Here is a 24103-nt window from a genome sequence, read left to right on the forward strand (position 1 = left end):
CTTAAAAATGCAGATTCCAATTCAGTTGGTCAGGGTGGGGCCTGAGATTTTGCTCTCCTAACAAGCTTCCCAGTCCAGGCTGCTGGGGACCAAGACTGTGAGTAGAAAGATTAAGAATTTCAGATTAGTGTGTGTGGGCTTTCCTTTAATAATTCCAGATTTGGAGACCAGCAGATATCTGGGGATCAAGGCTCTGGCACAGGCTTATGAGGCAGCATATGAGGTGTGGGGATTATGAAGTCAAAGTATTTACCTAACATTGGTTTACATGCAGCTTAATATTAATCCTCATTAGCATTCATGAGAAAGATTACATTCAACTTACCCTGCACCATGGTCACTCCGGTACTGAATAGTAAGGCTCTATTAGGGGCTTGAGCCAATTTAACATTATAGAGAGCATATAAGATCCATAGGAGAAAAAGAAAAGCAAGATTAAAACACAGGAAATGTACCCATTTGGGGTTTTGATAAACTAGTATTCCTATGTAAAATGCCTTCAAAAGACTATTTATTTAGAGAAGGTCTTCTTTTTTCTTCCTCAAACCATGGCTCAATGGACAACTTTCTCATCCAGTGTTGCAAATCTTGTGTTAAGTGACCTCTGCTGAGAGGAAATGTTACTGCTTTCTTTGAAAGTTAAATATTACACTGATATATGAATAAAATGATTGCTGTAGCACCAGTTCAAATATTAACTGCCAGCCCCATTTTTATTTAGAGCTACGATTCTCCTTATAATAACATATAGCGCCAATGCCCTTTACCATTTGAGGTCTTTTAGTATATTCCTTAATAAAAGATCATCCACTGAACCAGCACCCACAGCCCCCTTCACACCAACACCCACCAATATCCTGGGCATTACTGTGTTTGTTTTAAAGCTTAAACTACAGAACTAGAAGTTTCTGGGGAACCCTATTTCCAATTCAGGAACATTTCCTGATGTCAGCCCCAATTTATACGAGAGCCACCCAATAAACAGAAAGAGCCCAAAACCACCAGAGCCAGGGCCAGGCCTGCCTGAGAGGAACCAGAACAGCAGTGACCGGAGCATTTAGTTTCCACACTGTTCTCCATGACAACCAAGCCACTGTCAGAGAGGGGAGGCAAGTGCAGAAGAGCTGCCAGGAAACTCACCAGAGAGAGCACATTTTCTCCACAGAGGGAATCGGAGAGACGCGCAACACCCAAGGGCGCCTGCATGTAAGGCCTCAGACGGCTCCTAACTCTCCATGAGCTCGCTGGCACCCACAGCTGCAAGCCTCACCTCTAACTGGGACTCCCACGTCTCTCCAGCTGAGCTGCAGTCCCACACTCTCACTAGCATTTGCAGGTGAAGGACTCGCTTCCCTCAAACGTAATTGTTTCAACTGCCCACTACAGGGTGCTCTCCTGCAAACTGCTATTCTCTCAGACTCCTGAGGTCCTTACTTGATTTCATGTCATCCAGGCTTGAAACCTCACAATTCTTCTGACTCAGCTTGCATGTCCTATGTTCAAACAGCCACCAAATCCTTCTGGTTTTTCATCTTCACCAGGCTTTTTCTTATGTTTTCTTATATTTCTGTTGTTCAGACTATTGTGAAACTCATGACAGGTTTACAATGAATATCCACAAACCAGAACTTGGCAAATTCTTACAACAAAACTGTAGATTGGGTGGTAGCTTATCTCCACTTTCCCAGTAAGGAATCAGAAGTTCCTTGAAATGAAGCAACTTACCCCAAATCAGGCAGCCCGTAAAGAGAATGACTTGACCTCCTGTTGTTTGTATTTATGCTGCCCTCCTGCAATGCATTGTACTCTTATGGAAAAAAGTGACACTTCAGGAAATTCAGATTAGCTTAGAGTTTGTGCTGGCAGCTCAGAGAGTGGTACGGGTCTTGAATATATGGTGGAGTGACAAGATGACTGTTCTCAGGTGCTATTGTTGCTGGTATTATTATTCATTTTCACTTATTTCTTCCCTACTATATACCAGGCCTTGTTAAGCCACTTGATCTTCTTGATTTTTTTTACCACTTGATTATAATCTCATCTTCTTCACCCTTCTATAGCAGATAGGTTACACTGGGAAAGGTTCCTGGATTGTAATTTACTAAAGATCACACACCTAGTAAGTAACTGAGGCAGCATTCGAACCCAGATATATGATTGGCTCTGAAACCTAGCAGAGCCCCCACTCCCATCACTGAGCAAGAAATCCTTTGTGGTTAAACAAACAAAAACATCACCATTACAACTGCTTCAGGAAGCTAGAAAGAGAAAAACGAGAACCTGTTTTCTACAGAACAAGTTTTAAAATGTGAAAGAATAAAACTGAAAAGATCAGGAGAGCCACAGCCACCAGAACTGAGCCTTGAGGCAGACAGCCTCCTGCTCTGAATGACAGAGGAGCCCGGAGCAGGGAGCTCCATGGTCAGCCAGCTCTCCAAAGGCAGTTTCACAAGATCAAAATCTGTTCCTCTGGCACCAGCTTAACTAGATCACGTGATTTCAGTATTTACACAAGCCGGTAAAATGCCTGCAGGTTTTAAATTTGGGATGAAAAAAATTTTTTGAAATCACACATCAACAAATTTCTGTATTCATCTTGTTTCATGGAACTTTTTTCCTAGGCAGAAAGACACTAGAGAGAGAGACTAGCTGAGGAAGAAAGAGGATCCTTCTAAATGCCAGCATTCCACTTGAGAAGGGGGAAAAAACAAGAGGAAGGCACCAAACCACAACTACCAAATTCAGAGTGGACCCAAGTCCTGCGGAGCACTCTGCTCAGGCATATCAGTGGCACACAGATGTAATCCACCTCCTCTGCTGCACTGGTCTCCTGAGTCCTCGGTATCCTGAGCCATATCCGCGAGAAAAACTGGGAAGCTGAGACATAAAATATATCTATTACACTAAAAAGATCAGTTTAAAAGGAAGTTTTATATATCTCAGAGAATCAAAAGAGAAGCTTCTGCCAGAGTGCTATATTTGCTATCTCTCTTTTCCTGTCTGTCCAAACCTAAGCTCAACAGAAATGGACAATATTCAGCTCTGTTAGTGGTCACAATGACAACATCTGTGCCTTACAGTCTCCAGGTCAGAACTTACTGATTGGAGTTGCAGTCATCAGCTGATGGGCCGACAAGGGAGAAGCACCCAGACACAAAGGAACCCATTGGAACATGTATTACTGTAAGTCTCTAATTATCCTTTCTAATTTTGGAGCCATGTGACTGGACTTCACACAGCACTGCTGACCCACCAGCCTGAGTGCTCTGTAGCTGGACCACAAAGGGAGGGGATGATACTCTTTGCTCCTTCATTAAAATATTGTGTTACATTCACAGGGCGAGCTATTTCCTGGCGGACGTGTGGTTCCCTGGCTCAAGCTTGGTGTTCAGAACACTGGAGCACCTGAGAGAATTTAACTCTTCCTGTCTAGATTTACTCCAGGATCTTAAAGAAGTTTTCACCTTATGAAGAGTGATCTATTTGCTATCACAAAGGCATATGATCCTTTAAAAGACAAACAGTGAGCACACATACTCTTTAAACATGTCCTTTCTCACCTGATATGAGAATACTGCAGATTTGAGTATTTCCTTCTGTGACTTAAGGGAAGAACAATCCCCCTCTAGCCAGCAAAGTGTGGCTCACTCCCAGACCGCAAGGTACTTCCTGAGGGGGAACCAGATGTGCTCAAGTGCTACAACATCCTCATCACCTTTCCAAACACTCTACCTTTCTCTAAAGCAGCAGCAATGGAGAACAGTGTCTCCTGAGTTCAAGAGAAATCAAATACTACCACTGAAATCATTTTCAGCGACTAACGGCACTTACTGAAACAGAACAGGGTTAAAAAAAATATACATAGGCAATGCCAAACAAATGTCTTTTCGTTTTGAAACAAAATTTGCCTGAGTTCAAATCCTGGGTATGTCCCTTACTATCCATGTGACTTTGAGAAAGTTGCTCAACTATTCTGTGCCTCAGTTCCCTTGTCTGAAAAATGAAGACATTAATAGTTCCTTTCTCCCAGCTTGTTATGAGAATTAAGCACCATGTATTTACTAAATAATAAAACCTATGGGAGGCATATGACATAAAACTGTGTTTAGAGACTTACCTAAAGTATTTTATAATATTTTCTACTGGCTGTCAACTAACATTAAAATCAATACCTCAACAGGGATGGGCTTAATTTTCTTGGATTATGTCTAGCTGGAATCACAGAAGCATCATCAGGGAGATAGATATCATCCCCTTTCCTTTTCTCCTTCTTCAGAGTTAACTTTATCCAATTCAGTCAGGATTCCTCCCCCACCCCAGCCCTGCCCAGTCCACTGCCAAGAAAACAGGAGGGGCTGGTGAATAGATACGGAATGCTAGGCATGTGTCCTTGTTTTATTTATCATTTTTCTTGTGTACATATCACGTTTATTAATACACAGTTGAAAATGTGTTTTCCTTGAATCCTACCACTGTAGCTCTGAGTCTTGGCTAAGGGAAGTCAATCCTGTTTACTACTGTGCAGTCAGCATTTTAGTCTGGATTTCCTTCATAGGTTCAATACCTCTGTGTCTGCCTCCTTACCTCTGCAGAAGAATGCTTCAATGCAGAAGGAATTTTTAAAAGCCGGCTCATTGATTACTTTAAAATTTATGGAGACATGTTTATTAACAACTTGGTAAATTTTTTCTCCAACTGAAAACACACCACCAACAACAAAAAGTAGCTCTACAATCACCAGCTCAGACTTCTGGCTCTACAGACCTAACGGCATTGAGAGAAATTAGATCAAAGGAAAGGATAACGATGAGACCAGGCAGCTAGAATAGTGAATGTACCTGGTCTAGGAGTCAGGCCATTTGAATTCTGGTACAGGATCTATCACCAGGTAAATCCATCCCACCAAACTGGTGCTCAGATTCTTGACTATAAAACAAGGCTATTTAGGGCCCCACTTCAAACTGGAAAATGTCATAATCCTTCTACCTACATTACAATTCCACTGGTGCTGCAACTTCTCCAAGGCACCAAGAGGCAAAGGGGGTAAAAACAACAACATATGCAAGTTATCAGTTTCTTTAAAATTCTTAAGATCATTGAGACTGCCCTATCTTTTCTAACACTGAATAGAGACATATACATGTGGAAAGGTGCCCAGAGTTGGGTGAAAAGTTCGGCTGGCTCGTCTCTAAGATGCTTCTCATTCAGTCTTATCGTTGGGCAAGATCTCATGGTCCAACAATGCGCGTGACGCAGCTGAAACCTTATCCCAAGAAGGCTGAAGTACACCACTGTCTCAATCTGAGGTGCTAAAATACTGTAACCTTACCCAATGTCCCCTTAACTATCTAACTCTGCCCTGCTAATGATGGCACTTAAGCTGGCCACAAGGATGATGCCTTCCTATTCTAAGGGAGCAGACCACACTTCAGATACACCTTTCACCCAATTCCTTCCTGTTCTAACTCTGTGAATTTTATTTACTTACCCTCCCTGTGGCTTCTATAGCAAAGCCTATCGGCCTAAGACACTCAGCTCCCCAACCTATTTTGGGTCTGTAATGTAAGTAACTTTCACTTGCCCCAGAAAGTTGGATTGGAGTAGCACCATCTCAGAGATATAGGAAGTCTAAATGTGGGCTTATCAGCACCCAGTTCTGAGTCATACATTTACTCAAGTTCTTGCTTTGTACCAGGTACTCTGCTGGATACTTTATTTTTCCAATATTTTTTATTGATTTTTTGAATTTTTTTTTTTTTAGAGAGAAAGGAAGGGAGAGTAAGAGAAAGAGAAACATCGATGTGAGAGAAACATTGATCAGCCGCCTCCTGCACACCCCCCTTCCCCACTGAGAACTGAGCATGCAACCTGGGCATGTGCCCTGACCAGGAATCAAACTGGCAATCTTTTGGTGCATGGGATGACACTCAACCAACTGAGCCACACCAACCAGGGCTCTGCTGGGTACTTTAATCTCAATTAGCTCTTTAAATTTCACAGTCACACAGAGCACTGGGATCATTAACCCTATTTTGCAAATACATAAAGCAGGTTTCAGAGAGAAGAAGTGGCTTGCCCAAGTAATTCAGACCAACGTTTTCTGCTTTTGAAACCTGTGATCTTTTCATTATCTCACTGTGACCCAAGAAGACAACCAACATCCGCGGTCCATTTCACATGGAAACGCACAGCTACATATTATAATGTCCCAGTCTTGAATGTACTCACCCAATGAACTATAGACCATAAACAAACTGGTGACAGAAAATGCTTAATACAGGATGAACTACTCATAAAAGAGTTTCTTGATAAACTGTACTATGAATACTGACTTTTAATAAAAGCACTGAGCTTTGAAACAGTTTATCCCTATTCAACCTCCCTGCCACCTCCACCAACACACACTAACACACTTGAATTTAGGAAAACTATGTCAAAACTAAATCCATAACATCTTTGGGAAGTTTTGCATGCTCTGCCCACCAATGGAGATGTTAAAGGACAAGTAAACAGCCCGAGGATGATGAGCAAGAGGAAATGAAGTGCTAGATAACCCATAAACAGGGGTCACTAAATGACAGGTATGACACATAGAACCCATGTAATATCATTTTATCTCCCAGGTAGACAAATCCTAATGTAGAGGGAATAAATATGTATAGTCTTGACCAAAGTATCAGCTCTCTCCAGCACCCACCTAATCAGATCCTTCCCCTGCCATCCCAGGAACAGGAAGACTGCCCGACAACAGGACCTTCCAGAGCAAAGGGCTGCAAGAGACTTTGGTGACCATCAAACCCACACTCTCAGCTTTCAATTAAGGAACCTCTGGCCGAATCAAACAATCTGCTCCAAGTCATCAACCAATGTCAGTGTCAGAACGAAAGCCAAGACCTATCTGTGTCCTTTAACAGCACCAGGCCCTGCCACCAAAGCTGCGTCATCGGAGCTGACATCTACTCCTCCTCACTCACAGGTGTACGTTCAGGGCTGTGGCCAATGTGTACATGGTCATCCAATAAACGAGGGACCGCAGCTTGCCAATTTGGCAAACCACTAAAGGGTGCTCTACCTGCCCCTGAAACCCAAATTATGTGTTGCTCACATCATTCACTTACATCCATAGAAACTGGCCAAATGCTTTTCAAATATATTCCATACTCTGATTTCCCAGAAAGAAAATGATACAAAAACCACCAGCATGAAAATAGAGGACGGGACTAGTACCTTCCCCAGAAGGCAATCTCCGGGGTGCCTTTCATGTAGATGGATTCCCCAGCACCACTGAGCCCGTTGGTGATCTCGCTAGAAGAGCCCATCACGATCCCGCCGTCTGAGGAGATGCTCAGGATGTCGTGCTGTCCCCCCACTGACGTCCTCTCCAGGAACTGACCGCCTTCTTTAATGCGCTGCTGTATCATGGGAGTGAGGGGCATCTCGAAGCTGAAATAGCTATCGGGCTCTGAGTATAATGTCTCCAGGGACTCAGCACTGTAGTATAAAGAGGTGTTATCCAAGATGGTTTCAAACTGGGAGCTGTACACATCAGTGGAGTCCTCCGTGTACCCGGGCCCAAGGATGTCATCCTCTCCTCCCGCAAAGTGCTCCTCGTGGTCAAGAATCCTGCGAAGAAATGAGAGTGAAGAATTTCAATATCAGGTTAACTTTTTCTTTGATTTTTTCCCCCCTTCAACCATATAAAAAAAATAACATTCTGTAGCGCTAACACTTGTATTCACTGGGCTTACATCTTAATATATTTGGGAAGAAAGATACCATAGAAACAAACTCAGGTTGAAAAACATAGCCTACATGTGCTACACTACCCTCAAAATAATTTAACATAGGTTCAAACTAGTTTCCTAGTATGTGAATACATTAGTCCAATGAATATTTCAATAAAATATTCCCATTTCAGCCAACTAAACTCCACATATTCAAATAATCAACAGTACCGTCATGCTTAATTTTAACAGAAGCAAGTAAATATGTTGTGTAAACTTAATGGAGTAAAAATACACTAAGCTTTCATCAGTCTATTAATACTTTCTGATTTAAAGACCAAGCACCCTCAAGCAGATGACATTAGAATCTGAGGGCTGCCCCCTGCTGACAATAAGGCAGAACTGCAGAGAGATTCCAAGTCCAAAATTAGACAGTGAATAACCTAAAAAAAAAAAAAAAGCCCACAGACATGTTTACAACAAGGCTAACCAAAACAGTGAAAACCTAGAAACAATTTTTAAGTTAATATACAGGGGTGGGGCATTAATTAATTAATATGTATCAGGTTCTTCAAATATTAAAAATGAACATTACAATAAGTAGGTAAAATTTTTTTTTTAATATATTTTATTGATTTTTTACAGAGAGGAAGGGAGAGAGATAGAGAGTTAGAAACATCGATGAGAGAGAAACATCGATCAGCTGCCTCCTGCACATCTCCCACTGGGGATGTGCCCGCAACCCAGGTACATGCCCTTGACCGGAATCGAACCTGGGGCCTTTCAGTCCACAGGCCGACGCTCTATCCACTGAGCCAAACCGGCTTCGGCAGTAGGTAAAATTTTTAAAACTCAGGCACATGAGGTCAAGAATTAGAAAAACCTGGAGCTGGATTCTGGGTGTGCTGAGTGCTAGCTATGTCACCTAGCAACTTAACCTCTCTGAGCCTCAGATTCCTAAAAATAGAAACAAAATAAAAATAGGGATAAAAATACCTCATAAGCAATCTACATTCCTCCTAGATATGATAGGATTCATCTTCAACAATACAATTGTCTTGGTTGTTTTTAAATGACTAAAGGCCTACCACGTACCAAGAGGGTTTCTGTCTCTTAATGGCTTCTCACTATACTTGGAATAAAATGAAAAGTTCCTATGATAAAGCTCCTCCCCACACACTGATTCCCACCACTCTCCCCAGCTTCTTATGCTCCAGCCTCACTGGTCGAGTGTCAAGTCTTCAAACTTGCATAAGGCCCTTGCTTCACACAACTCCGGGCACTCCAGCAGCCTCCTCTGCCCTTGTGAGTCCCTCTCCCTGGAATCTTCTCCCTCCTCTGTTCTCTGCCTGGTTAACTCACAGTCATTCCTCAAGGCTCAGCCTAATGATCACCTCCAAAGAAGGGCCTTGCCCAAGTCATCAAATGAATTAGCCTCTCCTGTCTTCAAATGATTCTTTCTAGTGTGTCTCTCTCCTTTACCCTACAGAACCTAGCACAATTTGTGGTCCTATAATTATTAATGTGTTTTTGCGGTCAATGTTTATCCTCAGCAGTAAACTACATGAGGGCAGTGACCATGGGCTATGTCTATTTTTGTTTTGTTTTGTGTTTTGGGGGTTTTGTTTACTAATTCTCACCCGAGGATATTTTTCCCATTGATTTTTAGAGAGAGTGGAAAGGAGAGAGAGAGACAGAGAGAGAGACAGAGAGAGAGAAACCTCAATGTGAGAGACACACATCGATTGGTTGCCTCTGCATGCACTCCCCGAGCAGAGCCGAGGATTAAGCCTACAACCAAGGTACATGCCCTTGATCAGAATCAAACCCAGGATCCTTCAGTGCACAGGCTGAAGCTTTGTCTATTGAGCCAAACCAAGCCAGGGCTGCTGTGTCTATTTTAAACATTCCTTTATGCCCAGCATCTAGCAGTGTCAAGGACATGGAAGACAATCAAAAAATATTTGTGGGAGAAAAGGAAGGAGGGAAGGCGGGAGGGAGGAAAGGAGAAATGAATAATCTACACAACAGCAAAAATGCATATTCCATGGAAATATAATTGCTGAGTCATGTGCCACATATCAAGGCTGCTTTTGAGGGAAGTCTGAAGATTTTATGTGTTGGGGGATGGAAAAGGGGGAGTGGAGAGAAGAAGCCCTGATAGCCATTCCAAAGGAGCCTCACTCTCCTCGTACTTGTAATTAATTATAGAGGAAAAGGCATTTCCCTATCCCAACCAGACAAACAAAAAAAGTGCTTCAGCTTTGACACTGATGTTCTCCCTTAAGAACAATGAAATGTGGCGTCATGAACCCAGGGCAGAAAAGATGGTGCAAATCTGAAATGGTGCCTCAAGTGATTGCCGAAAGGAGCACTGTGTGGCCAGACCACGCACACAGGAAGTGGAGAAAGACGGGGCATGTCTTCCATTAACCCAGGCTCTCAGCTGGTGTGGATGTGATGTCAGAAATGAATGGAAAGACCAGGAAATACCATATGATGCTGAGTTTACTTATCAGGGACATAATCAAAACATGCTCTTCCTGTGAGAAGGGATTCTCATGTGAATGCCACAGAACAACTGAATTACACAGTCTATTTCTAGCCTCCTGACCTCCTCTCTAATCCTAAAACACTGAGCCAGCCCCTCACTCAGAACCTCTGTGTTCATACATGTGTGTAGGCTGGATGCAGGCACTGGTGTTGCACCCAGAAAAAATGCCTTAGTTAGGATACAATGACTATAGGATATGTCAAAAGAGTCCAAATCTTTTCATATTATTAAAGATAATTGTGGGGTGTTGTAGTTACCTTGATGTTGGAAAACCTGAAGCCTGTCAAATATAACAAAATGTCAGAAATGGATTCACATAGCTTAGCATTCACAGTCTCTCAATCATTCTGCTTTTCTGGTCTATGCCTAATGGACAACTTGATAACAAGATCACTCGAATATCTGGGATACTTAGAAGGAATCTAGCTTACAGGAACTTCTCTTCTATTGTTTGATAAAAAGGACCCAGGAAATTGTGAGCTGAGTTCTCAAAGCCAAGCGCGGATAATCGTTTCCAACTATATGTACCAGGACCACAGACAGTAGGACTATGGGGGCTCACCTCTCCTTGTCTCTCTCCAGTTCAGGCTTCTCCTCAAGATGGTCTTTGTTTTCCTTTAGGAAGACTTCATCCTCGCCACCCTCAACAAGAGGCGCAGGGGGAAATGTCCCCGAGCTAGTGGCCGGCCTCTCTGAAGGACCTCTCCAGGTGTCGGCCCCAACACACTCGGTGAAACCAACTGAATTACACAAACCAGCAGAAGAGATGAGGTGGCTTGGCACTTTGGAAAACCCCTGACTTTCAGGAGAGGTAGTCCTTTCCGAGGATGTCTCAAAATCCGCAGGTTGCCATGTCTCTCTTTTCTTCCCTCCTGTCCACAATATTTCCACCCCTTCAAATTCCACATGTTTGACCCGGCCAGGCCGTCCCGTGGAGCTGCCTCGATCACATCCCCCTGGGTGCTCTCTCTGCAGCTCAGACCTCCCCTCTCTCAGGAAGCCAATGCTGCCCGCAGAGCTGTGGGCTGCCGCTGGGCTCCCCAGGGAGGACCCGGGACAAGCTGGCTCCTGCACGCGGAGAGCCCCTTTCCTCCCATTGGCAGTTACCCGGGAAAGCTCCCCCTGAGCTTCTCCACTTAGCAGCACTGTCAGATCCTCCTGGATGCGCAAAAGAACACCTTCCCCCGTCGTCACTTCAGCTGAAAGAGGTATATCTGGTGGTTTTTCCTGGCCAGCAGGGAACAGTTTGTTGGCTGTCTGTGTTTGATGACTGGCAGTGTCCAGCTCTTTGTCTACCTGCTGAACTGAGAGACTAGAAACAGCATCTTTGTCCAGTACCTTTGTAGCCTGTAACGTTCCAGAAGCTATTCTGGCTTCTGTAGCTTTCAGAGCGGAAATCAAAGAGTCTATGGGTTGTAAACTTTGTTCCTTGAGGTGACTTTGAGAGGAGCCCCCTCCAACATCTTTTGGTCCTTCTGTAATACTGTCGAGCCCAGAGTGGTGGCTGGGATGAGGCTGAACCCCCTGCTGCCCCTGCGGGCAGCATGGCGGAGACTCTGCATCAAACTCGAGAGAAGTTCTTAGGCCTTCTCCACCGTCCTCCATGGTCCCATATTCTGGAAATTCATTTGTGACATTCGGTGGGAGTAAAGTGCTTCCTCCATGATCACCTATGAAGAGAACAGAATGGACACGTGACTGGTTTTGAACAACAGGTTCAATGTGTGTCAATAAATATCCACACCTATTAGGCACTCAACGGTCTTTGATTCTTTCGCTGTCTCCTTCCCCCTTACCACTTCTCATAACCTTGCCAGTGGTCGCTGCCACTTACCTTACAGGTAACCACACAGGTTTTGGCAGAGAAGGAGAAAATTTAATGACACAGGCCATATCTAACCTACTTCTGATAAAGTCCCACACATGCAGCTCAGTTGCTGCATGTGCAAAAGAGATTAAAATAAGGATACGTATCACTTTCCAAATACTACTCATGAAACAGCAACTAAAATATTTATATTAGGCATAACAACAATAGCCTTACGATCCAGCCAACAATATTTGTGCAGCACAAGCTCTGAGATAGAGCCTCAGAAAAAAGATGTGAGCTATTTAAAGTCAGTAAATATTTTTTCAGCAGGAAGCCTCCCTGCTTCACTGTTTGATTTGTGGGGCGTGGGGAGGGGAATGCTTTCAGAACATCCCTGAGAAATGAGTGAAGTCAAAATGGAATAGGAGACTTAATACGTAGAGAAAAATTTCCAGAATCCCAAAATGCATAAAATTTAAATGGTATCTTATGCAGAATCCCAATATATGAAGCAATGAAAACAATAATTAGTATGTATTTAAAATATTGGATCAAATTTATATTTTCTTATTCATATGGCAGTCAGTGAGAACAAGGAAGACATTCTCATTAACAAAAAATTAAATTGGGGGGAGTATGGATAACGGTTACAGTCATATCAGCCTTGGTATCCAATTTCCTTCAGAACTTGGTTTTGGTTTCTTTGTATCAAGAAAACCCTCATCTATACTAGACATGCAGTGTACTTAGGTGGACAAATTTTTGAAAGAGGATATCTACTGTTATTGTTTTGTGTTTTTTAAATGTATTTTTATTGATTTCGGGGAGGAAAGGAGAGAGAGAGAGAGATAGAAACATAGATGATGAGAGAGAATCATTGATCAGTTGCCTCTTGCATGCCCCACACTAGGGATCAAGCCCACAACCCGGTCATATGCCCTGACTAGGAATCGAACTGTGACCTTCTGCTTCGTAAGTCAGTGCTCAACCACTGAGCCACACTGGCCTGGCACTGTTGTTTTTTTTTAAAGCACTGATAACTGTACCTGTCCTATCGAATGAAGTATTTGACAAATGTCTGGTACTACACATTGAAATAACATGAAAGACTTGATTCTAAGGCATGCACAAAATCAGGTAACTTGGAAACATAGATTAACATGTTATCCAGCAGCTATTCAAGTTATGCAAAATTTTATGAATAGTAATACATCTGAGAGTGCATACTGTTTCATATTCTATTTTTTAAATAATTTGAAATATATTTTTAAAATTAAATTTGCATCAAGTGTTGATGGAATCCAAGAAACACTTCTCTGTGATGTCAGGATTTAAAATACCTTCATGAGGCAGAACTAAGATAATGCAGCTGCTGCAATCTAAGAGGAAGCGACTTTTCAAACCCTGATTTTGAAAAGGAAGACAGTGAAAAACAATAAAGGCCCCTCTTCCTAGGATGGTATACTGACATATTTAATTTTTCATTAAAGAATGTCACAGGACTTCCAATTTGTCCCCCTTTTAAGATTCAGTCGTTTTTAATATATTCATATAACATTGAGCAGCAATCACCACTAATTCCAGAACATTTCATCACCGCCATCCCCCCAATAATACACGTATTCATTAGCTGTCACTCCCCATTGCCCTGTCTCCTCAGACCAATCTGCTTTCTATCTGTATTAAGTTGCATATTCAGAACACTTCATGTAAATGGAATCATCCAATATAGCACTTTATGTTTCTTTTTTCACTGACACAATGTTTTCAAGATTTATTCACACTGTAGCATGTATCAGAACTTCATTCCTTGTTATGGCCAAATAATATTCCATTGTATAGATATACCAGTGTCTATAAGTCATTCATCAACTGATGAATATTTGTGTTGTTCCAATTTTTTGGATTATGAATAATGAACATTTGTATACAAGTTTTACATCTACATTTATTTTCAATACTCTTGGGTATACACCTATGAGTGTAATTTCTGGGTTATGCCTAATGTTTTGAGATACGGCCAATCTCCCAAAGCAACTACACCATTTTACATTCCTATCAGCAACATCACAGGGGTCCATCTTTTTTATTACAGTCATCCCAGGGGGTACGAAATGGTATGTCACTGTGGTTTTGACTTGCATTTATTTCCCTAGTGACTATATTTATTCTCCCAAGTATTTTATTCTTTTTGATACTATGACATGTAGAACTGTGGGGTTTTTATTTAATTTTCAGATTATTCATTGCTAGCACTTGGAGTGCGGGAAACGAGTTAAGTCGGCTCGCGTGAATTGCGCGTACTCTGCGGGAGCCGTCTTTAACTCGGTTCATATAGATTTGCGGTGGAGTGCGGGAAACGTGTAAACTCGGGCCGATTGTAACTGCGTATTACCAAATATTTGTTTGTAATCCACCCTTTTGGTGGATGGAACAAAACCAAAAGACAGAGCCATCTTATATTTTGGCGGGAAATTCACCCGCACTCCAAGTGTTAACACACAGAAATACAACTGGTTACTGTATGTGGAACTTATATCCTGCAATCTTGCTGATTTTATTAGTTCTCAGCTTGTTTGTAGATTCCTTAAGATTTCCTCCTCTATACATGCCATCTCTGAATAGAGAGTTTTACTTTTTTCTTTCCCGTCTGGATACTTTTTCCTTCTCCAGCAGGATATTGAATAGAAGTGGTTAGGGCAGAAATCCTTGTCTTGTTCCTGACCTTAGGAGAAAGCTTTTAGACCTTCAGTACTAGGTATGATGTTAGCTGTGGGTTTTACGCAAACACCCGGTATCAGGATAAGGGAGGTCCCTTCTACTTCTAGTTTTTCAAGTGTTTTTATCATGAAAGTGTGTCAAATTTTATTAAATGCTTTTTCTCTGTCAATTGAGATGCTCATGTGGGTTTTGTCTTTCATTTTAGTAACATGATGTATACCATTAATTGATTTTTATATACTGAACCAACCTTGCATTCCTGAAATAAATCCCACTCAATCATGGTGTATAATGTATAATCCTTTTTATATGTTGCTGGATTCAGTTTTCTAGGTTTGTTTGTTTTTTGCATCTATATTCATAAGCAATATTGGTCTGTAGTTGTATTATCTTTTTCTGGTTCTGGTACTAGGGTAATGCTGACTTCTCAAAATGAATGGGAAGTATTCTATATGGCATTTTTTTACACCTTTTTATAGTTTTTTAGGCTTTGAACAGTTTTTTTCTCCCTTAATCGCTCAGGGGACTTTAGTTTCTTCAGCACTTTAAAGCTATAAATTTATTGTTAATCTTCTATACTAATAAAAAGCCTGTGGTTGTCACGCTGTGACGCCGTAACAACTGATCAGCAGGAGGCTGCATGCGCATGTGGGCAGGCGTGTGCAGGTGGGCAGGCGTGTGCAGGTGGGCAGAGGTGCCTGTGCTACTGGTCACCAGGAGATGCATGGAGCACCTCTCTGTCCCTCCCCTCGGCTCCGGCAGGTGCCAGCAGCTTGCTCCCGCCTCCCGCGGGCACCAGCACTCGCTCCCGCCTCCCTCCTGCGGGCGCACCACAGCTCCTGCAGGCTCCCACGGAAGCTGCACGGTTCCCACCGACTCCCGTGGTGGGAGGCCTACTGTGTGCGATTTCACGCGTTGGGCCACTAGTATGCTATAAAAGGAAAAAAGTGAACAATCCAAAAACGTGTTTTTCTTTCTTTAACACAGTTAAATATCTTAAAATGATTAGAGAAAGACTTAATTCATAGTGGGAAATATTTCCTTTTGATTTTACAATGTTTTTCATTATTTCGCAAGCTAAAGTATAGCTTTCCAAAAATTCATGATTACGGAATATAAAATTCGTGAAGAAATCTAGTAATTCATAGACCTAACATAATTGAGAAAACAGGCTCAAAGGAATGCTGTACTTACCAACATGACACAAGCAATCAAAACCAGCTTGTCTATCCCACCTCTGCTACTCCTATATCCCTTCCCTCCCCTCCATCTCTGCTGGTAGGGAGGTACAATAGGATGTGTCTTCTATCTTTTCCCTGAAATTTAAAAATATCTTCTAAAATGGTCATCCAATGTCCAGCCTCATTTTTCCATTTCATCTTATGTACCATAATCTTTCTAAAACAAAAATTTAGGTTGCTTTCAGTAGTTCCCCATTGCCTAGAGAATAAAGTCTCAAGTCCAAACTCCTTCATCCAAAAGTTAGGATCCATAATCTGGTCCCAATCTACCTTTCCCAATCTACTGTCTCACTTGACTCCCTTTTCAAATGTTATACCACTGCTTCTCTAACTGAAGGAGGGGGGCAGCACATGAACACCTTGAAAGTGTTCTGTCCAATATACGGGGGGCAGGGGTGGAGGCAAAAGTAGGTTTACAGCTGCCCATATGGAAAATAACACAAAAATTAGTAAATAATAAAATAGTAATACAAGATTAAACTCTGGCTCTGGCCAGGTGACTCAATTAGTTGGAAGGTCGCCCCATACACCAAAAAGGATGCGGATTTGAACCCAGTTGAGATGCATACAGGAGGCAACTGATTGATGTTTCTCTCTCACATTGATGTTACTCTTCCTCTCCCTCCTCCCTCTCTCTCTTCCCCCCATCTCTCCTTCCATCCCCCTTCCTCTCTTTAAACATATCCTTGGGTGAGAATTTTTTTTTAAAGAGGAAAAGAATAAAGTCTGTGTTTCACATATTCACAACTATAAACCTACTTTTGCCCCACCCTGTATACTGAAAATAAAGTTAATGGTATGTACACACTGAGCTTTATACTTCCTGCCTTTGCTTAACCTCTTTTCTCCATATGGCATAGTTTTTCTTCCTATCGCCACATGATCAGATTATTTTCACCTTTCAAGAACTAATTAAACTCCCTCTCCTTCAGTAAGCCTTCCCACAATCACCAACTTCGCAAGAAGTCACCTCTCCTCCTTAAAATGTCCAGAGAATTTTAGCTGTGCATTACATATAGTACATATGCTTGAAATAAACATGATGTTAGCTCATATTTTAAAGCTTCAAAAGGCTACAATTTTTTACCTATCATGAAGTGTCTTAACGAAATTGCCCATAGTGACCATAGAAGCCATCTGTGAATTTAACTACAAAATGTACTGTAGTGAAACCCAGTCAACAAAGAGAAGGAAAGTTAAACTTTAACACTGAGTTTTTTCTAACATTTTACACTAACATCTATAAAACAACCACTAAAATAAAAACTGGCCCAAAGAAGAGTGAGCATAAAAAAATCAAGAAAATGGGCTTCCAAGAAAGTACTTTACTGAACATCATTTCATTTACATTAGTCAGTTCATTTAGCCTCTCAGAACATTTATTTTCCCCATTTAAAAAAAATGATTCTTTATTGTTGAAAGTATTACACGTGTCCCCTTTTTCCCCCATTGACCCCCTCCAGCCTGCCCAGCTCCCTCCCAGGCCTTCAGCACCTATTGTCCGTGTCCATGGGTTACGCATATATGGTCTTTGATTACCTCCCACCCACCCACCCTCCCTCACCTTCCCTCTGAGATTCCGCACTCTGTTCTATGCTTCCATGTCTCTGGATCCACTCCATTCATCAGTTTATTTTGTTACTTAGGTTCCACACATGAGTGTGATCATGTGATACTTATCTTTCTCTGACTGGCTTATTTCAGTTAGCATGATATGCTCCAGGTCCCTCCATGCTGTCTCAAAGGGTAAGAGATTCTTTTTTTTACTGCTGCATAGTATTCCATGGTATGAATGTACCACAGCTTTTTTATCCACTCATCTATATTTTGCCCATTTTTAATGATATTCATTAAAATGTAGCTTATAAAGGAAACAGCAAATGCATCAATTGTGGGCCAATGCTTGTGATGCCTTTTTTTTCTTTTTGAGAGTACGTTTATTAAAGCTGGGGAGGTGAAACCAGGAAGGGCTTAGTGAGGAGAGAAGCAGCAACAGGAGAGAGCCTAGGCGAGCTGCGGTAAGCTCCGTGGAGAGTCAGAGAAAAGGAGGCCTTGGGGCCCAGTTCAGGGGGTTAGTCTGGGTCAAGACTAGATGCCATTGCCCATTGCTCCCCTGTTGCAAGTCTCATGGGAACCCTGACAACGTGGGGAGAAAAAGCACACCTGAGAAAGAAAGGGGGAAGAAAGGTGTGAGTGTGCCCCCGGGAGAGAGTGAGAGCTTGCGATGTCTTGATATAACAACTTGGCAACTGGTCAAAGAAAGGAGATCAAAGGGAGAAGGACAAAGGCAGAGCCCTGTGTGACAAACAGCCTGCTTCCCCATTCTAATCAGGCCTCCTGCTCTAAGTCCACTGTTCTAGTTAGTACTGTTCTCACACGTTTTACTTACTGCTTACCTAAATAAAGACTGGCACAGGCCAGGGAAAATGAGCGTTCTGGGAGGCTAACTGACTTGATTAAGGTACATGCAATGATGTTCAATAAAGTACTCCATGCAACATTAAGTCAGGACTAGATTCCTAATCGTTTGTTTCTCAGGAATAAATTCCTGGGAAAAACTAAGAGGCCTCTGAGTTCTCAGACTTTCATTTTTAAGAGCAGCGACGTTACCAAACACGATAAAGAATGAAAAAAAATCTTCCAGTTGTAGCTTCTGGATAGAAATAGCCTTAAACCTCATGAGACAACATCGGATCCTTCCCTCCGAATAAGGCGCCCTTTGCTAGAATGCAAGAGCGGTTTATGTTTGCTGTCTGCGTTTCTTGTCACCTCTTGAACTGTCTTTAACAGCAAACTAAACTTCATAAAATATTAATCCTGACCTTTTTATTTAGAATTTCTGATTTATTCTTTTATGTTTAAAACTCAGGACTGTTTAGGGTATTTTAAACACACACACACAAATTCTTCCTTTACTTTACTGTTTTCTTTCTGCGCCCTTTTAAACAGGGTCATACTCTCCATTAAATGTCATTCATTTCCAAAATCCATTCACTCAACTCAGCAAACATTTATTAATTGCCTGTTACGTACTGAACATAGGGGATTCACAGCTGAATATTGCCAAAGCATGAAAAGTCTGCTTAGCTTGCCCTGCAGCACGTGAAGGGTGCACAGGGGAGAAATGCAGGCATAAGCAGACACAGGAGTAACACAGGCTGCTGGCAATGGTGCAGGTAAGATGGTGAGTGCCTGAGCCAGGACAAGGCAGATAGATGGCACAAAGGTGCAAGGGCTGCCCCTTCTCCCTCTCCAGCCAGTATCCACACCCTTATCACCCCCTGCCTTTGTCCCCGCCCTCTCTAATTTCAGCAAGCATCCACAGAGCCACTGCTCAGCCTGTGCCAACTTCTGATACCTAACGTGTTAGAGCTGTGCTTTGCCTTCTGTCAGTCTGCATCTATTACTAATGTAAGAACCCAACTGAAACTGAAATAGCTGTTACTCCTCCAGAAAGTCTTACTAAATTAGTGCTGCCCAAATTTGGTCTGATATATGTGACAAAGGGATTTGCTAAGTATAAAACAAGGAACTTTAGCGCTTACCTAAATATAACTGCACAGTAGTAGAATCTAAATTAATAAGAGTTCATAACTTTACTGCATTGATTTTTCCCCTTTAAGGATAGAAAATGTAGTATAAAATGTGTAGGAGGGAAGGGGAGAGAGAAGAGCTTTCTACACTCACGTGAAATATATACACTTTTCAGGGTATCTATTTATATTCCTTCAGGAGTCATCCTTTTTCACCAGGAATCTTATCCACAGCTTTCTGTACTTGGTCAGATTCCCAACAAATGATTTCCTGTTGTTTAGTAAAAATGCTTTTTTCTACAAGTAACTAAATCCACTTACTTAAAATTTTTCTTTTTGTTTAATATACTGAGAAAGAAATGGGATACAATTAAGAAGATACAATTTCAGGCCCGGCTAGCGTGGCTCAGTGGTTGAGCATTGATCTATGAATCAGGAGGTATGGTTTGATTCCTGGTCAGGGCACATGCCCGGTTGCAGGCTTGATCCCCAGTAGGGGGTGCACACAGGAGGCAGCCAATCAATGATTCTCTCTCTCTCTCTCCCTCTCTCTTCCTCCCTGAAATCAATAAAGATATATATTTTTTAAAAGATACAATTTTGAGAGTGCTTAGGGTTGTGTATTAAATAGTTGTCCATTTCTGGAACATGAGGACAGGATCATCTATACTAATAAAAGCCTATGTGGTCGTCATGCCCTCACGCCGTGATGCCCTCACACCATAACAATCCATCACCAGGAGGCTGCATGTGTGGCAAGGCACGTGTGGGTGGGCGGGGACTTGAAGCTATGTGCACTGCGCAGAGGCGGGTCCAGCGGCTCCGCACAGCGAGGCGGGGGTCCCGGCGGCTCCGCGCAGCTCCGGCCTACCTCTTTGGGGCAATCCATAGAGGAGCCCCGAATGGGTGGGCAGGGCCTACCTCTTTGGGGAGATTGATTGTGGGGTTTCAGCACTGTGAGAGGGCACAGGCCAGGCTGGGGGACCCCCCCACCCCTACCACCCCGAGTGCACGAATTTTGTGCACCGGGCCTCTAATAACAGAATAAAATGTAATAGAAAAAAGATTTCTTCAACATCAAACTAAAAAGCTTATGTACAGCAAAGGAAACTATCAATAAAATAAAAGGCAACATACTGAATGAAAAAAAAATCTGTAAATCCTGTATCTGATAGGGAGTTAATATCTAAAATATGTAAAAAACTTATACAATGCAATATCAAGAAAAGCAAACAATCTAGTTAAAAATGGGCAGAAGGTCTGAAAAGACGTTTTTCCAAAGCAGACATACAGATGGGCAACAAGTACAACTGACCCTTGGACAATAAAGGCTTGAACTACATGGTTCATCTATATGCAATAAAAAAATACTGTAGCCCTAACCGGTTTGGCTCAGTGGATAGAGGGTCGGCCTGCAGACTGAAAGGTCCCAGGTTCGATTCCGGTCAAGGGCATGTACCTTGATTGCAGGCACATCCCCAGTAGGGGGTGTGCGGGAGGCAGCTGATCAATGTTTCTCTCTCATCAATGTTTCTAACTCTCTATCCTTCTCCCTTCCTCTCTAAAAAAATCAATAAAAATATATTTTTAAAAATACTGTAAATGTGCTTTCTCTTCCTTATGGTTTTCTTAATAATATTTTCTTTTCTCTAGCTTACTTTATTGTAAGATGGAGTACATAATACACGTAACACAATGCATTAATTGATGTTTTAGTTATTGGTAAGGCTTCTGATCAACAGTAGGCTATTAGTAGCTACATTTTGGGGAGTCAAAAATTATATGCAGATTTCAATTGTGCAGGGGTTCAATGCCCCTAACCCCCCCCACCCCCACTGTTCAAGGGTCAACTATACATGAAAAAATGCTCAATGTCACTCATCAGGGAAATACAAATCTCAGCCACAATGAAATATCACCTCACACCTGTTAGGAGGGTATCGTCAAAAGCACAAGAAATAACCAGTGTTGGCGAGGATGTGGAGAAAAGGGAACTCTTGTGCACTGCTGTGGAAATGTAAATTAGTGCCGTCACTCTAGAAAACAGTTGCAGGTTCCTCAAAAAACTGAAACTAGAACTACCATAAGATCCAGAATTCCATTTCTGTGTATATATCTGAAGAAAATGAAAACACTTGCTTGAAAAGATATATGCACTCCCATGTTCACTACATCCAAGATATGAAAAAAAACTAAGTGTCCATCAATGGATGAATGGATAAAAAAAATATGGTATTGCCCTGGCTGGAGGTAACTGTCAGTTGGTTAGACTGTCATCCCATTACACCAAGGTTGCGGATTCAATCCCCAGTCAGGGCACATACCAGAATCAACCAATGAATGCATAAATAAGCGAAACAACAAATCAATCAATCTCTCTCTCTCTCTCTCTCTCTCTCTCTCTCTCTGAAATCAATTTTAAAAAGGAAATGTGGTATTGATACACCACAATAGAATATTATTTAACCATAAAAAGAAAACCTTACCAATTGTGAAAACATGGATGGACCTTGAGGCCATTATGCTAAGTGAAGTAAGTCAGAAAAAGACAAATACCATATGATCTCAATGTGGAATAATAAAAAAAGAAACTCAAAACAAGCTCATAGAACAGATTGGTGGTTGTCAGAGGCTGAGGGTGGGGATGGGCAAATGGATAAAGAGTGTCAAAAGGTACAAACTTCCAGTTATAAGATAAATTAAGTCATGGGGAGGCAATGTGCAGCACAGTGGCTATCTATATATATAAAAGCCAAGCTACCGGAACGACGGAACGACTGGTAGCTATGACGTGTACTGCGGCGGCCAACTGGCCCAATCGGGGCCCTGATCGCACCCCCCCACTACCTCCCAACTGGCTGGCCCTGTCCCCAACTGGCGCCCCCACCCTGATCGGGGGCAGGGCCGGGCTGGCCAACTGCCTGCGGCCCCTCCCCCCTGGTCGACCCTGCCCCCAATCAGGGACAGGGCCAGTGCCAACCTCCCGCGCCCCCTAAACCCCCCCACTGGCCTGGCCCCGATCAGCCCCCATCAGGGTGGGCCCGGCCAGACCACACCCGTGCACAAATTCGTGCACCGGGCCTCTAGTAGTTAATAATACTGTATTGCATATCTGAAAATTGCTGAGAGCAGATCTTAAAAGTTCACATCACAAGAAAAATTTTTTAACTCTATATGATGATAGATGTTAACTAGACTTATTGCGGTGATCATTTCACAATATAAACAAATACTGAACCATTATGTTGTACATCTGAAACTAATATAATGTTGTATGTCAATTATACCTCAATTTTGAAAAAAATAATTCTTCAAATCATGGAGAAATTAACTTGCTCCATAATGTGCTTCAAAGAATAATCCTGTTTGAGGGCCAGTAAATGGAATGGATTTTCTTCCATTCTGGCTAGCAAAGTCCTTAAAAGAAAATGGTTGAAGAAAGTAATAATCCTAATAACAAGAACTATACGGCAAGTGTTCTGCATATTTGGCCACTGAAAGCTGAAATGCAAAGCAAGTAAAAAAAGTTTAGCGTGAGAGATTCTGAGCAATGGAATATAGGTTCCCCAAGGGAATATGATTGTCATGTCTGTGCCTAGAGCCTTCAAGAGAACAACAATTATGAATTCTCTGTATACACATTCCCTAGAAATTGGGGCCCATTGTCTTTAGGCAAAGGTGTTGTTGTGTTTTGTTTTGTTTTGTTTTGTTTTGTTCCCAGCATAATATAAACTCAAAAAGCAAGATCTTGTCTACTTTCTTCACCATTATATCCCCAGGACCTAGAACAACAATACCTAGCAAAAGGGATATATTTGTTAAATCAATGAATAAAGAATATCCTATAATCAACCAGCAAAATAGTACATGTCGGTGCCACCCAAGTTCTGTCATCTACTCCCAAGTATAGGCTTGAACAGAATGGAAACCTGGGGGGTCTTTCTGAACTTTAGAGCTAGTAATTCTTCCATTTGCTCAGCCAGCCTGTACTGGGGATCAAATATGTGTTGAGAACTAGAAAACAGATCGACAAACAAAGTCAGCATGGCTCTTGACATCAGGGAGCTTGCAGGCCAGCAACTCCACCTGTATTGCTTGTCTACTGCAGACAGGTTCAGGCGGCGGTAAAGTTAAGGGGAGACAACCTTGGCCACAGTTCTATAATTCAACATTATCTTACATGAGCCATTACCATTAAGCATAAATTTTTTCAATTGATCATCTTAGTCTCTAAAAGTTATGCTATACAATATGGTAGCCATCACCACAGATGGCTGTGTAAATTTAAATTAATTAAAATGAAAGAAAATTGAAATTCCAGTGCTCAATACCATATGTAACTAGTAGCTATCATATTGCATCACACAGAAATGCAACTTTTTTCCATGATCACAGAACATTCTATTTGAAAGCACTGCCCTGGAGCCTTCCTACTCAAAAGTGTGGCCTTGGGACAGTAGCACAGGTATCACCCGGGAGTTTGTTAAAGTGCAGACTCAGGTACCACCCCAGGCCTTTCT

General features: G+C 42.0%; 1 protein-coding gene across 2 annotated transcripts in view; it reads right to left on the minus strand.

Annotated features, from left to right (window-relative positions):
- PSD3 (pleckstrin and Sec7 domain containing 3) overlaps positions 1-24103 on the minus strand; it is a 414114-nt gene that overhangs the window by 243367 nt on the left and 146644 nt on the right. For both annotated transcript variants that reach the window (XM_014462866.2, XM_023760800.1), the window contains exons 3-4: positions 10841-11948; positions 7228-7623 (exon numbers count right to left, since the gene is read on the minus strand). In XM_014462866.2, coding sequence (XP_014318352.2) covers positions 7228-7623; positions 10841-11948 — 1504 coding nt within the window. The remainder of the gene's footprint in view (positions 1-7227; positions 7624-10840; positions 11949-24103) is intronic.

The sequence above is a fragment of the Myotis lucifugus genome, unplaced genomic scaffold, assembly GCF_000147115.1.
Source record: "Myotis lucifugus unplaced genomic scaffold, Myoluc2.0 scaffold_194, whole genome shotgun sequence".
Lineage (NCBI taxonomy): Eukaryota > Metazoa > Chordata > Mammalia > Chiroptera > Vespertilionidae > Myotis > Myotis lucifugus.